Raw genomic sequence first — 15,729 nt, 5'->3', positions numbered from 1 at the left:
TGCTTTCTGCAAGTCGGCTTCTGTTCGTGTGCAAACCTCGGGGGGGGGGGCAGGCTGGGGGGGGGCGTTACACATCTCTGTAGGGGGCTGCGGGAAACTCACAGGAACCACGATGAGGGGGAGTCTGAGAGACCCAGGCTGGCACTTCTGTTCCAGCACTGCTGGAGGGAGGCTGTAAAACGGTATCTCTGAAGCTCAGTTTCCTTATCTGTCAGGTAGGGATAATAAGAGTTATGATTTTCATCACTTTTCCGGCAACAGTGGCTCTGGACCTAGGCCAAGTGGACAGAGCCCCAGAGCTTGGAGGCTGGACAGGATGAGAGAGGCTGGGAGGACGCTGCCGTCAAGGTTAAATATCGCAGGAGGTGGCGCTTTAATGTGAGAAGTAGAAAACAAGTTGTCTCTCCATTCTAGGTAGCAGTGAGTGCAGAGGGAGCTTTTCGGATAAGTATATAACTAGATCCGCATATGTATTCATACTTGTGGCTTTTTAATTTATGAATTTCAATTTTGAACATAATTTTCTGTTTTAACAAATCAAGATTCCTCTTTTGGGTGTGAGCTTTCCTCTTTACAGGGTATTAGTTTGACAGGGTTTATTTTTCTTTTCCTCCTTTCTTTCTCCTTCGCCTTTCACTCCTCCCTTCACCTTGAACTTGAACTGTATCTCCTAGGTAGGATTCTCATGAGCAGTTTGCTTTTCCCGCCTGGGAGTTTATTTTATGGCTGGCAGGTGATGGTGTTAACATGAAATAAACCCCTCAGTTAGTAAATGATGTGATTGTTTAAGATTAGTCTTCAAAAGAAGGCAACCATACTGTTGTAAAAATGTAACCGTATGACCAGGAAATGACATTAACGTTGGTTACAGTCTTGCTGCTTATAAATTTAGAACCAAACCAAGAGATCAGGAATTCAGTCTGAAACCTGATTCCCTTTTGTTCACAATGAATCACGTACATTTGGAAAGGAAGAGCATTATAACAACACTCCTATTTTAGCGAGTCTGCCTTTACCAAAAAACAAATGGAAAAAATCGCAGTACTTTTAGGTCATCGTCCCTCCATGCATCCTGGATATTTGCTTCCAGAGACAGAAATGGCTTCTGTATATAACAAACCAAAAGATTCCAATTTCTAGTCTGATAAAATCCTCCCAAGTATTACTTTTGAACAGTCAACACCTATGGCAGCCCAAATCTAGGTTTTAACGATAATTAGAACAGATGTACCATATTTCATTAAGTCAAAAGATGCCATCTATTGTAAATACATCCTATTTCAGAGATGTTTAGTCATGAAAAGAAATCATGTGTCTTAGACTTGGTGAAATACGTACAGCACAGGAATTTTCTGTTTACATCCCGAGTAGAAGGACAAGGAATGTAGCTCAGGGAGAGAATGCTTGTCTGTCAGGCACAAGGCCCTGCGTTCCATCCCAGCTCACAAAATGTGGGATACTTCTTACTTCCTCCTAAGGGGCTGTTGGGCATATGATAATCTTTATCAATAAAAAAAATTTTTTCTTTAGAAAAAAAATGAGAATTGTGTGATATTTCTGAAAATAATAGTATTGGTCCCTTTTCATCTGTAAATCGGGGTTGGGACCCAATTTTCAGTATACTCAGGCTTATTTTTTACATTCTCAGTTCAAATCTCATAGGATTCTTGCTATCCTAATATATCTGTTTCCAAATTGAAACTTTTAAGTATGGGTGATATTATACCAAAAAGAAAATTTTAAATTAAAAAGATATATATTTTTTAAAGTATACATTAAAAGAGACATGTATAATTTTAAATATATGTATTTTTAATTTTTAATTTAATTTTTAAATTTAATTAGTTATTGTAGTTAAGGAAATACATGACAGAAAGTTTAGGGAGATGATAATTTAATATTCATAAAACTATATAGGCTACATCTACTGATCAAAAGATTTACATATTAATTATTTCTCTTACAAATCACTATTGTACTTTGACAGACTTCCATTCTCATCTTCCCTCCAATTCGTTTTATTTGTACTTTAATAATCTATGTGTCTCTATTTCTTTCCAGATTACCATCCTGGATGCAAAACGGAATATGAACATTGGGATATTTCTTAAACAATTTAAAAAGTAAGGTTTTTTGCACACACTTAAAACTTCAGTCATATCCAGGGTGTCAATATCGAAATCTATGGGTGTGACCCAGGTGAAGTTGAGGTTCCATACGAGTGAAAGGCCTTCCTCCTGCCTCTAGTCCTCCTTAGACACCTGGCTTCATGAGCCCACAAGTCTGTCAGTGCTGCTGTGAAGGGGTACCTAGCGGCTTGATGTGAGAGAGAATTGCCAAGGCGTCCGTTCAAGCCATCATCTCAGGGAAATTCTAGATTCTTCTTTAATGTCACCCCTTCTGTGAGCTCAGACCCAGGAAGGGAATAGCTGTTAGACTCTCAAGGAGAGGGCTGACAGGAATCCGTGAGAGCAAAGGGGATTGTTTTTCTTCCCCCCAAAAGACTCTCAGTGGTTGTTGCTTTTACCCAAAGGATGGTTTTCTGGTTTTCTGGGTGAAGGGGACCCAGTGCTTTTCCTGCAGTGGGGCTGCAGTGAGCCCTCCACACTGGGAAGAAGGTGGGGTGGAAGGAAGGGTGGAGGTTTGTTTAAATTTCCACTGTCTTGTGTCCCTCCTGGCACTCCACAGACTGACAGGGAATCTGATTCATTATCTCTTCAAGGTCTCCTCGGTCCATCGTAGAAGATATTCATCAAGGAAAGAGTGAGAATTATGGGTTGGAGACATTGGGCGAATTTCTGAAGATTTTGCCTGAGTCAGAAGAGGTAAGGAGTGTGTGAGCCTTGGGTGTCAGGGATGATGGTAAAAGCTTTAGGGTTTTGGTGTGTCAGAACTCACACGGGAAAGACGACCCAGAGATAAGAGTTTTGTCACAGAAAGCAGACTGTAAGCAGGCAGAGGGCCAGGCTGAGGGAGTCAGAGTCTTGGTTCAAATTGAGCTGAGCCTTGATTGAGAAACTTGGGCAAGGTTCTTAGCTCCTATGAACTTGAATTTCCTCACCTGTAAAAGGAAAATAATGACCTTAACCTCATCAGGTTGTCAAGGTGAGTAAACCTTGGTGCTGCTGCCTCCATGGCTCTTGGCACATGACAGCTCAATAAATTTGAGTTTTCTTTTCCATCATCTAGATATGACCTTTGCCTAGGGTGAACCCAGGTTATTGTGTACTACTCTATTACATGTACTTTAAGGAAAGAGAACCATTTTTGGATAAAGATGCTGTATAAATCAGGAGAGGTAGGTAAACTGTTAATACACAGTAGGTACATAATTGACTGAAAGACAGAAATTGCTGTGGGAGATAAAAAGGACCACAACATAAAGATACTTATTTTGTTTGGACTGAACTGAAAGTATTGAATGGTTAGGAGCTGTGTAAGGAAAAACAGAATAATGATTTTATAAATATTTTTGAAGAAAAATTCAATGAGAAATTACTGAAATATGTGTAGTTATAAATACTTAAATAGGGCCAGGGATTTAGCTCAATGGTTTCACTCCCTGCTGTGCAAGCGCAAGGACCTGAGTTCGATCCCCGGTACTAAAAACAAAAACAAAAACAAAACAAAACAAAATATTTAAATAAAACAATGCAGAGAGCCGGGGATTTAGCTAGGTGGTTCTGCCGCCTGCCTCAAAAACGCAAGGTCCCAAGTTCAATCCCCGATACAAAAAAAAAAAAACCAAACCAATACAGTCTTACTAAGTTTTTAAACACTTTCTAAATAAAAATGAAGATTTTTATGAGTAAAAGGCCAGGATGGCTTTTTGTTAAATGGTCCTCCTCACACATACTGCCACCCTCTGCCACCCCACTCTTTCTCCTAAACATAATTTATGGAACTTAAGTGCCATTAATAACAAGAGAGATTTGTGCTTTTGCTTTGACGTTGATCTGTGTTAAATTCACAATGCCAAGTGCAGGAAGTTAGTGAGTAGCTGGAGATTCTAGTTATATCTAGGTGTATCTAATGACCTCAGGTTTTCTGTTTGCACATTAAGTGTAATTTACTTAAGCCCAGGTTAATGAATGGCGTTTATTAATGTTAGCGAAAGGACTTAAGGTCTTAAAGAAAAGCTATGTTTGATCATAATTTACCTTTATATACTGATATACACTGAACAGTCTTTAATCTTGCTTTTTTTGTAAAGAATAGGAGTTTCATAATCTTCATTAGAATGGGTAAGGTTTAATTAATTTGAGTTATAAAAAGATTTATTTGCTTGTGGGTTAAGGATGAAGCTCAGTGGTTCCATCTCCAGCACTACAAAAATAAAAATAAAAAATAGAAAAGATTTCTTTGCTTTCAAAATCTCATTCCTGCCTGGGCTTTTCCCCTGACGAGGTCTACTCTTCATGCCCACTCCTAACTGACCTCATCATTTTGTTAAGTGAGGATCAGATTCGATAGTACATGTGAAAGTGTTCTGCAAAGCTCTGAATGTCTGACTAAATGCAATTTAAGCCTGAAGGAGGCTGTAGCTTCTTGCTATGAAGAGACAGGAGGGTAAATACGATTTTCTTAATACCTTCATTTCACATTTAAAATTCAGAGGCGATTAGAAAATGCAAAGAGGTTCTCAGAGAAGCAGATGAGCTGTCAGACCCTCACATCTTATAGCACTCTCTCTCTCTCTCTCTCTCTGTCGTTTTTCTTTCTTTGAGTTGTGTGGGGGATGTAATTGGAAAGGAAGCATGCTGAGAGCTAGATGAGGAAACCCACCGCAGCAGCGCTGCCAGCCCGTGTCCACAGGGCCCGTCCTGCTGTCACTAACCTGGGCCCCCCTCCCGCACAGCACAGCGCCCGCAGCCCTCAGTCTGAATACCTGACAGCAGGTCACACTGTTCGTGTTTACAGTGTTTACATTTCTGCCTCCTGCCTTGGGCTTCGGCCTACCACGCCCTCCACGCCCCTGGAGCTTCCCGCTCAGAAACCCCGTCCCTGTCCCGGGAAGGACACCCCTCCCCGAGCCAGCTGGGCATCCAAGTGGAGAGCAGCAGTCGCAGAGACAGTTGACACTGCCTGTGGCTCGGCGGCTCGGAGCCCGGAGCCTTGCGGCTTTGCCTAGACTCAGGGCTGCCTGGAGTCTTGGGCCTCCAGAGGAGGCCGGGGGAGGAAGCGGGGCCTAGGAAGAGAGGTTTAGGAATGTGGCAGAAATGTGCTACTGAATGCGTGAGTGAGCACTTAACCAGGGTCTCCAGGCCTGTCCTCCCGGGTAGCACAAGCAAGGACGGGACATTTATTGAATCCCCTCCTGTGCCAGGCACCGGGCAGGGCAAAACAGATGAAGCGATAATGTATTTAAAGTCCTTAACCCAGGGCTGGCACACAGAAAGCCAGCCTGCCACGGCTGTGATTATTCTGTGTATTTTTCTGTCTCGAGCCTTACTCCGGAATTGTCAGATGCTCCTCATTTTACGGGTGAGAACTTCAGCTCTCACAGGTTAGAGCGGGTCCTGGCAGGCGGGGTGGGCTTCAACCCCATCCGCTGACCCTGAAGCAGTTCTTTCTGCTGTGCTCCTGCCTCCCGGGGAGGACGGGAGGGCAAAGGTGCCCAGACTGCAGCCTTCTCGTCACCTCTGCTGTCACCCAGCACCGTGTGAGTGGGTGTCACCCGGAGAATGCTGTAATCTTATCAGCACGCTGAAACTACGAGAGCCAGGAAGCTGGCGGGCGGAAACAGCCCTTTTCTCTGCTGCCTGCTCCTCTAACAAAGTCCACTGAAGCCAAGGTTAATTCGTTGTCAGGGATTACTCCGCCCTTCAGCACAGATGTTGGCGCATCCTTGCTCCGATGTGCGGTTAACCCTTGCCGAAGAATAAGGTGACCGCGAGCTTGAGTCCTGAGTGTGCTCTCGCCCACCCGCCAAGTGGGCCTGTGCGGGGGGGGGGGGGGGGCGTGGTGGTGAAGAGGAGCCACCCCACCCCCAGGCCTCCCGGCCTCGGCTGCTGCCTCCTGGCTACCTCGTGTCCCGAAGGTGCTCTCCGGAAGCAGGCTGAGTTGCCTCCTCCAGACTGTGTGTGTGTGTGTGTGTGTGTGTGTGTACACGCAGTGCAGGGGATGAGCCCAGGGCCTCACACATCCTAAGCACATGCTCTACCACTGAGCATTTTCTCGCCTCTTCCCTAACTTCTTCCTTCCTCTGCCACTGCTGGGGGGGAAGTGAGGCGCCGGGCTTCCGCTCGGTGGTGTGTTTGTGGCAGTCCTGCTGTTCCAAGCCAGCGGGCATCCATGGCTGCAGGAGGCCTGCCTGTGGGATATGGGGGTCCTAAGGAGCAGCTCTGTTCCCAGGACAGAAACTGGATACAGCGGGGGTCGCATTGGGCGTCTCTCAGCTCAGCCAGCAAAACTGTGGTGAACAAAGTTTATTAAAGGCTTTTTGATAATGGTGAAGTACATACTAATTATAGGGTTAGTTCACCTCTCTTTGACTTGCCTACCATTGGAAAGGTACAATAATCCCTCTTAATGAACATAAATCGCATTTTGAAATAGAACGAACTGTACTCATGGCGTTTGAATGAAATATTGTCTTTCCATCACCATTCTCCTGAGATCTATAAACATCTTTAGCCTTTCCCATAAGTGAAAAAGATTAATCGTTGCTCCCTTACATTTTAGCCCATGTTTAACAGAAATATTTACCAAGATTACTTAGCGCGACCTGTTCTTACACTTTGAGCTGAAGTCAGTGCTGTTAGTTTCAGAAGCTCTGCACTCGCCTCGTAGAGGGTCTGTCAGTGCACACAACCTCATTCTGCCCCTGCCCATATATAGCAAATGGTTCAGCTCTGCTCAGAAGGGATCAGAATTCATTCCAGGGATTCTCAGCTCAGAAAGAAGGCACTGATTTGGGTTTAGCTAAACCAGAGATGCCAGGTACCTTTACATTTAGGAAAACCAAACATTGTAAATTCACTTTGGGGCTTTTAGCGTAGGGCAAATGCAATTTTTTTAATCTCTGGTTTTTTACCCTTATTTAAAAAATGAAAGATTGGGGATGTGGCGTGATGGAAGAGCACTGGCTTCCCATGGGCAAGGCCTTGTGACAGTGCTGGAAAAAAAGCCTTAAGCACCAGACTTAATACCAGGATGTGAATTTGCACTCTTTTTTCATATTTTCAAATAATGGAAATAGATATTTCAGTGTATAGATCTTTGAAAATAAAGTTCTTGGGTTCACTCCCCAGTATCAAAAAGAGAATAATTAAAAAGTGGTGGCCTGTTTACAAGGTCGATCTGGTAGATCCCAGTAAAAGTCTAGAACACTTGTCATTGGTTCCATTTGTATGACTGCTTGGCGTTTGGCAGCCTCTAGGCAAGAATAAACCAAACTTTTAAGAAATTAGAGCATGAAAAATCTAAGCATCAGCACACTAGAATGGAAGGGCAGGTTGGGGATGAAGTCACAGTTAAATACTGGAATAGTGAGTGATTGTAGCCTGTTACCTCTTATCTCTTTTCCCATTGGATCCCCATTTAATCAATATGACCTGGGTGACTGTACTTGTAATCTTATTGGTCGGTCATGGTCTTGTCCCACCTCATGCCCACCTTGTAAATTTCCATTGGGTCTTACGGTTTTGTCCCACTTTGTACCCGCCTCACCACGTGGCTTTGCTGTACAAAACATCTTTGAAAAGTGGGGTGAGCGGGCAACCCACTTTCAGGTCCCCTGCTATCTCTCTTAGGCAGAAGCTGTCTTTCTCTCAATAAATTTTTCCTACTCTTAAAAAAAAAACATGCCGGGCACTTCGCTGGGGCTGAAGCTTGGTGCTGGGGCACTTACCCGACCCTGGGGAGGCCCAGCTTCCATCCCCAGCGCGGCAGAACACGAAGCTGGGAGGGGGAGTCCACGCTGAGCACAGTCACGAAGATAGGTGTGTGTGTGGGTGGGGGCCGCTGTACGCACCTTTGGGGAGTTGTACACACCTTTTATTTTATACATTTACAGAAATGGGATGCTGCTGTGCTTGCTATTTTTTACCTCTTTTGGGGGGTAGGAAATCTTTTTTTTTTGCTATTTTATTTTTAACATTTACACATTGTACGTATTAGTGGGATTGAGTGTGGTATTTCAACACATGCACATGGCACACAAACATCAAACCCAAGCTCCCTTCACCCACCCTCCTGCCCCGTTGGCAGCCTGTCGTAACCACTATTTTACATTCAAGTCCATTTTTTTTAGCTTCCACATATGAGAGAGAGCATGGGGTTCTTGTCTCTCGGTCGGGGTTATTTTACTTAGCATAATATCCTCCAGTTCCCTGCATGTTTCTGCAGCTGACAGGATTTCGGCCTTCTTTACAGCTGAATAACTTTCCACTGTAATATCCACCACATTTTCTTTATCTGTTTTTTCATTCACAGATGCTTAGCCTGATTCTGTACCTTGACTGTTGTGAACAGTGCTACATCATAGGGAGAAATCTTACCATTGATCTTTCAGTTGTTTAGACATCTTTCCTTTTTACCTTCCTCTTGGAAAGCCAGCACATTCTTACCTCCAGATACAGCAGTCCAGGCTGGAGATGTGGCTTGGGGCTAGAGCATGTGCTTTGCATGCACAAGGCCCTGAGTTCAATCCCCAGCACCGCAAAAAAAGGAAGAAGAAGAACAAGAAAGACAGAACAGGGCCCCATCCTGTAAACTATTATCTGTGAAGTGGAATTGGACTGCAAAAAGCTCTGTGTTAGACCTTATTCAGCCCAAGTACTTTGTATCAGAATACTTAATAAGAGTTTTTTCACTCATGACTTAGAGGACCGTGTTATAATGACTATCCGGTCTCTTATTTCTTCTCCCAAACAATGACCGCACGTCTGAATTAGGATGTGGGAGATACTGCATCCTGGGAGCTGATCCTTTCTCAGCGCCTCCCTTTAGTAACCCTGAGAGTCCAGCGGATCCCACTCCCTGCTGTGCTTGGGCCTGTGTGTCCACTACCTACATAAGTGGCACCAGCTCTCCTCTCCTTCAAATCGGTTTCTTTCTTTCTTTCTTTCTTTCTTTCTTTCTTTCTTTCTTTCTTTCTTTCTTTCTTTCTTCCTTCCTTCCTTCCTTCCTTCCTTCCTTCCTTTCTTTCTTTTCTTTCTTTCTTTCTTTCAAAAAACCAAGCAGTAGAGCTGAGGCATAGCTCAGTGGAGGAGGGCTTGCCTGGGTTCCATCCCCTGGTCCCAATCCTGCACTACAAAACAATTAAAAAGTGGTAGATGGGCCAGGAACTTAGCTCAGTGGTGCTGTTACCTGCCTTGCAAGCGCAAGGTCCTGAGTTCGATCCCTGGTATGGCAAATAAATAAATAAATAAAGTGGTAGATGTGGAGATGACCTTTTTGGTCTTTTTTAAATGTCTGCATTTTTATTAACTTGAATTTAGCACTGAGCGCCTATTTTCTTTGAAGGATTCTAAAAGGACATTTAAGACAAACTAATCATGAGCAATTTTTTCTCTACCCCCTTCCCATTTGCCTTTTAGGTAAAGAAGTTAAAAACCTTCAGCGGTGATGTGTCCAAGCTCTCCCTGGCAGATTCCTTTCTGCACTGCTTAATTCAGGTGCCAAAGTAAGGACGGCTCACTACTGCTTCATCTTTACGGAGTCAGAGTTTGAAACAGACATTGAATTTTACAGTTTTCCGTTTTCTTTTTCAGCTATTCACTTCGGATTGAAGCCATGGTGCTAAAGAAGGAATTTTTACCTTCTTGTTCTTCTCTGTACACGGATATAACAAGTTTAAGAAGTGCTATCAAAGGTAAGTAAATACATGATCCTCCCTGTAATTCGTTTTTATTCAGTTTTGTAGGAGGCTTTTTAAAATTCAGTTGAAATTAGAAATGGAAAGTCCCATTTATGATACAACTAAAAAGAAAAATGAGCTTTTACTGGGGTTGCATTTAAAGTTTATCTCCATTTTTTTCTCCTTTTGAATGTTAATTTGCATGTTATCTTCCCACAAAGAAAGTTTCTTTCATCTCAGGCATCGCTTGTCACAGCTTGCCCGTGCTCCTCTGCTCTGTTAGCTTTCTGTGTGTGGCACACATGTGAGGTGTGGTCTGTGTGGTGTGCAGTGTGTGGGGCACTGGAGGTGCACAAACCCTGGCCCAGCTGCTGCGGGCCCTGGACTCCGTGGGTGGCCATCCCAGCTCCTCCAGAAGCGGAAGCAGCCTTCCTCCCTGCCTCAGCAGTAACTCCCCTGAGGGTCCTGAGGCTTCTGTCCCATGGTGCCCTCTCCACTCTCCTGTCCTCCGGAGTCCACCATCAGTGGGCCATTTCCATTGGAGAGGACACGTTTTCGCCTCTTTGAGCAGCTCTGAGTTCCTGGCCAGCCCAGTGCTCTGGGAGCTGCTCTTGCATCTCGCTGGGCAGGGAGGTCTCTGTTTCCGGCGTGCGTGGCCAGGCTGAGGCCCTCAGCGCCCACAGCGGCTCCTCAGGGCTCACCTGCGGGCTCCTTCTCCGCCCCACTCCTCCGCGCCTGCTGGATTCCTCCCGGTTGTTGGCTGGATTTCTAGCAAGTGTTTATATTTCAATTTGCTTTTCCTATTTGGTGGCTCTGGCCAGTGCTGAAAGAAAAGTTTTCTCTTTGATCCACTGCTTTCTTCATGTTAGAGAGGACACTAAGAATGAAGAGAAATTTTTCTCCTTCCAGGATGGAGGCCATTTCAGAATTTCGTCCCATACCAAGGCTATTGCAGCAGCTTTGGAAGGATTGCTCTTCCTGTTCCAATAGCAGGGGAAGAAGTATGTGTTTGTGTTGAGCAACGCAAATCGTGGCCGTGCAGGAAACTGCACTTATCTGGGTAACCTTCCCAAGCTGGCCTTCTCAGATAACAAAATGTAGGCAGTGATCCAAGTGCAGTTTCCCCCGTACCGGGCATTGAACCCAGGGGTGCTCAACCACTGAGCTATATCCCCAGCCCGTTTCTCTATTTTGTGAACTTTGAGACAATAGGGTCTTGCCAAGTTCCCTAAATTCCCTTGACGTTCTTCTGATGCTCCTGCCTCAGCCTCCCAAGTAGCCTGGCTCAAATGTTTTCTGAAAGTAATGACAGGCTTAATGGAGAAGAGTAACTTGAAAATATCATTGCTCCTACTTTGTTATTTATATGTGGCATGATTTTGACAACCAGACTTTAGTTTGTCAAATAAATTTTAAAATTTGAACTGTTTTTCTTTACGTAAATGTACACTAACTAGGTGTTAATAAAGAAGTACTCAACAATCTATTGCAGTGCTAAGTTCCTTTCGCAAGGTTTTAGACAATCCTGATGAAATGTGTGGCTCTGAATAAAATGCAAAGAGGGTCTGGGTGGCAGGCCCCACAGCCTGTGCTTTACAAGTTATTTCCATGTCATTCCAGGCTGTTTATTTTTTATCTCTTCATAACTCATTGGCTAAGCAAAATGTTGCTTGCTGTTAGCTTTCATATTGCATAAATCCAGTCTCAAAAGGGAGTAGACACATGGAAAGCGAGAGAGAGAGAGAGAGAGAGAGAGAGAGAGAGAGAGAGAGAGAGAGAGAGAAGGAATTACGCAGAGTAACACAGCATACAGCCTTTCGCCAGGCCTTTGTCTTTGCCACCACTGAGCATCTTCATTATTGAACCAGCTTACGATGTTCCCCTGCCCGGCATGTTTGAGCCCCAGTTAAACACCAGGACAGGATTGCCAGTAGCAAACAATTCACGTCCTACCCTGTGGAAGGCGCCGCTTGGTTTGGTTTTCAGTCTTTGTGTACAGCCGAGGGCCAGAGCTTGTCGGAGCCGGATGTGCCCTGTCTGTGTGTGCTGGGCTTCTCTAAGCGCTGTGCTCTTCTTCACAGAGCTGATATCGTGTGAGGAGCTACATGCCATATTGCACTTGGTGCTCCAGGCCGGGAATATCATGAATGCAGTAAGTAAAAGCCAAAATCCTTTAAAAGCTAGTGTTTTCCACTTTACTGTCATCTGAAGGCATAGTGTATTTCTTTCTTTTGCTTTTGTCTTCTTTAGGGAGGATATGCTGGCAACGCAGTAGGATTTAAACTGTCTTCTTTGCTGAAATTGGCGGACACAAAAGCAAACAAACCTGGGATGAACCTTCTGCATTTTGTCGCACAGGTAGGCGGACCCAGTTAATACCGAGAGGGAGTGGTCATGAAGCCCCCCATTGGAGGTGGTGACATTTCTCCCAGGCTTGAGGTGGCAGCCACGTTAGGAGAGGGCCTGCTGAGTTCCAGGAAGGTTCTCTTTGCAGAAGGCTTCCTCACAGGTTACACAGTTGTACCGCACCTAGGTCTAGGGCTGGGGCGGGCTAGGGCGGGCTGGGGCGAGGGGCCGGGGAGCCAGAGAGGCTGGGGGAGCCTATTTTGAAAGGGCTTTTTTTTCTTTTTTAACATCAGTAACTAGATGCACAGTGAAAGATTGATCTGGGACAGCTACCGTTTAATCACTGTTGCCATTAAACCTTCTTAACGGTTGTAATGACTTGCATCTCTTTCTTGAATCCCCTCGTTTGGACACAGTGACAGACACAGCCTTAGGGTGAGGAGGAAGCCACTGCATGCTTGTGTTGAGTGTGACCTTCTGCCTGGGGCAGAATAGGGGGTTTGACTGTCTGTTATTAGCTCTGCTTCCTCAGACAAGTTACATAAGCCTGAGACCCTCAGTCTCTTCATGTAATGATGAGGGTAGTGGTGACTTACCTCAGAATCAGGTAGTTGAGAGGACTGGAGGAGATAAACCCCTACCTGCTTAGTGGAATGTCTGGCATAAGGTAAGCACGCCGCAAGCAAATAGTGTGCGCTGCTGATATTCCTCAGAAGGCAGGCCGTCTTGAACTCAGTACTTCACTGGTTCCTTGGTTTTGGCCTCCCGCATCCTGGGCAGTGCTGCACTCCTGGTCCTCAGTGCTTGATTGAAAATTTAATGTTCCAAGCATTACGAGAAAGAACAGAGTCGCTTATCCAGCATGGATTGCAGATCATGTTCTGGCCAAGCTCCTTCAGTCAGTGTGTCCAGTTGCTCTGTGTACTTGGTCCCTGCCCCTCTGGGGACATCTGAGTCTTAGTGCCTCCTGCTCAGCCTCCCCAGAGATGAAGAATGCAGACCCCGCCATGACTTGGCCATGACTTGCGTTCCTCCTGAGTGATCTTAGTTAGCAAACTGGCCTGACCAGAGCTGATGGTATGTCAGTCATGTCAAGGGTATGGGTGGTATTTAGGCAGAATGTATTGGATTCTCTCAGAGACAGTGGGCCTGGCTAAGCAGCCACCTCTTTCCTCTGAGTTTCGGCACACATGAATTGTATTTCATGTCACGATCATTCCCTGGGAAGTGAACTGTGTTTGAGTCAGGGTATTCTGATTAACCTTACTGAGAACATCAGAGTTCATGTCTCAGTGAATCGCTGTGAATGTAGCCAGCTGAAAAATAAGTAACCATTCTAAGGTTCCTTTAAGCCCTAAGAAAATTATTTCCTTTCGGTTTTATCTATCCAGTGAGAGAAAATTCTTTTTTTCTTCCAGGAAGCCCAAAAGAAAGATGCCATCCTCCTAAACTTTTCTGAAAAGTTGAGTCATGTTCAAGAGGCTGCTAGGTAAGCAAGGAAAACAGAAAGCGCATTGTGAGAATTCAGTGGTTAACTGCCTTCTTATGAAAACTGCTAAGTAGTAACAACTTTTGGATTCAGGTTTGAAATTTGAAAAGTATTGTCTTGTTGGACTTCAAGGCTTTCTTTTCACTTGCTTGAAAGAAGTGTGTGTGCGCCTCTGGAATATGGGGATTTTGAAAAGCTTTTTTTTTGGTACCAGGGATCCAACTCCAGTCCTTGCGCTTGCGCAGCAGGCAGCGAAACCACTAAGCTAAATCCCCGGCTGAAAAGCTTATTTTTAAAAATAGTACTAAATACCTAAAATGTACCAATAAAAGAATTAAAAAATAAATAAATAAAAATAAAAACAGTACTAAAAAAGCTATTTTAGTCCATCTTAATGAATATCATCAGTATACAAAAAAATGCAGACTAAGAACTTCAAATCCCTCCACACCCACAAGGTAGAGTTCAAACAACACAGCTTATTAGCTCGGGAGTTGGTCTAGCTCAGTCAAGCCTCCAGGGCCATCCATCACGGTTTCCTTGTAGAATCTAACATGGTACATTTGTTTTTTTATTGCATTAAAAGGGGTTGGAACCCTACCAAGAGCTGTGAAAGGATTTGATTTTAAATTAGTCACTCCACTTTACAGAGAAAGTGTCTACCAAACATAACGCTCTAATTACATCATCCTAATTCACTTCTAATCCCCACATAGATGCGTACTTTAATATAGTTAAACCTGTGCATATGTACTATTTTGAGTTCTGTGTTTTTCAACTTCTAACACATGCCCACACATCCCAAGGTGAATGTTTCCAAGAACCAGTTCTTCGAGAAAAAAAAAAAGTAGCATTTGCTGATTTTCATACCATAAATACAGTTGCCCTGGCTGAGTTCAGGCTGCTGACATGGAGCTACTGAAGGCAGAGCTGGAAAGCAGTACCTACAGCCTGCCTCTCGGTGTGGCTCCTCTTTCTGCTGCATTCTGAACCCAGCTCGTGTCATGTACTTCTTTTTTGAGACACGGTCATGCTCTGTTCCCCAGGCTGGTTGCAAACTCCTGGGTTCAGTTCATCTTCCTCCCCCACCTCCCAAGTGGCCAGGACCTCAGCAGGCAGCATGATGGCCAGCTATGTGATGTGCTTATTATGTGAGCGACTACAGCAGCAGCAGCTGTGAGCCCTGTGCACATGAACCAGAGCTTGTGGCCCTGTCACTGGCCAGTCTGTCACTGTTACTGACTCCGTGGACATCTAGCCACAGATCATATGTCTTTCCCAAAGTGGGATCATTAGTGCAAAGGTAGGAACAGGTCCTAATTCATGTTCACAGAGCAGTGCATTATTCTCCAAAAAGGATGGAACTTATATGACACAAACTTTTGTTTTTGAACTACTAAGAGAAACTTGTGCGGGAATAATTTTACTCTGATGGAATATAAATACATCTAAGAGGTCTCTAAGGAGAAACTACTCTAACACACATCCCACACACACAGTGGCACCGACAGTGGAAGCAGGAACTCGTCCTGCTTTAGGAATTTCACCTGGATTGTGGGTGTCACCTGCTCACCTGGCCATCACTCACACTCTGCTTAATAATCTTGACAGGATGCATGAAAGCAAAATATTGTGAGAGCACAGCCATTTACCTCAGAGTTGGTGACTGTGTTTTAGTTCTGTAAGATGCAGAGAGCTGTGCCGCCTGGCGGAGGCGAACAACACGAAACCCACCCAGTCTGTCTGGGCGACCCTGAGTACGAGGGCCTGCAGCCCCATCTCCTCGCCGCTTGCGAGTTAGGGCTCTTAACCCCAGAGACACCTGTCTCGGAGTCCTGCCGGCTTTTCATCTCCAATGCTTATTGCGTAAAGGTGATCAGCCTTAGTTTATGAAAAGCTTCCCGAGTCCAGTGGTTTTGGTTCTCTCATCTGCAAAAGCAGAGACAGCATGCACTCTTTGTACCAGCCTGTGTTTTTCGGAAGCAGTCGCCTCTAAAAAAACACATGGAAACTCACAATCCAAACACAGGGGAAGGCAGAGGTAACTGCAGTGGCTCCCCTTTCTGTTTCCAGGGGTGGCCAGAGAGGTCTT

General features: G+C 44.8%; 1 protein-coding gene across 1 annotated transcript in view; it reads left to right on the top strand.

Annotated features, from left to right (window-relative positions):
• The window catches only part of Fhdc1 (FH2 domain containing 1), a 38,002-nt gene that overhangs the window by 11,799 nt on the left and 10,474 nt on the right, over positions 1 to 15,729 (top strand). Inside the window, exons 3-9 of the mRNA XM_004869223.3 lie at positions 2,062 to 2,123; positions 2,723 to 2,825; positions 9,543 to 9,628; positions 9,717 to 9,817; positions 11,884 to 11,954; positions 12,053 to 12,160; positions 13,567 to 13,637. Of these exons, the coding sequence (XP_004869280.1) occupies positions 2,062 to 2,123; positions 2,723 to 2,825; positions 9,543 to 9,628; positions 9,717 to 9,817; positions 11,884 to 11,954; positions 12,053 to 12,160; positions 13,567 to 13,637 (602 nt within the window). The remainder of the gene's footprint in view (positions 1 to 2,061; positions 2,124 to 2,722; positions 2,826 to 9,542; positions 9,629 to 9,716; positions 9,818 to 11,883; positions 11,955 to 12,052; positions 12,161 to 13,566; positions 13,638 to 15,729) is intronic.

The sequence above is a fragment of the Heterocephalus glaber genome, unplaced genomic scaffold, assembly GCF_053883595.1.
Source record: "Heterocephalus glaber isolate CG9 unplaced genomic scaffold, H.glaber_assembly_v1.0 deba00000613, whole genome shotgun sequence".
In the NCBI taxonomy this organism is placed as follows: domain Eukaryota; kingdom Metazoa; phylum Chordata; class Mammalia; order Rodentia; family Bathyergidae; genus Heterocephalus; species Heterocephalus glaber.
This window is presented reverse-complemented; position numbering and strand designations above follow the sequence as displayed.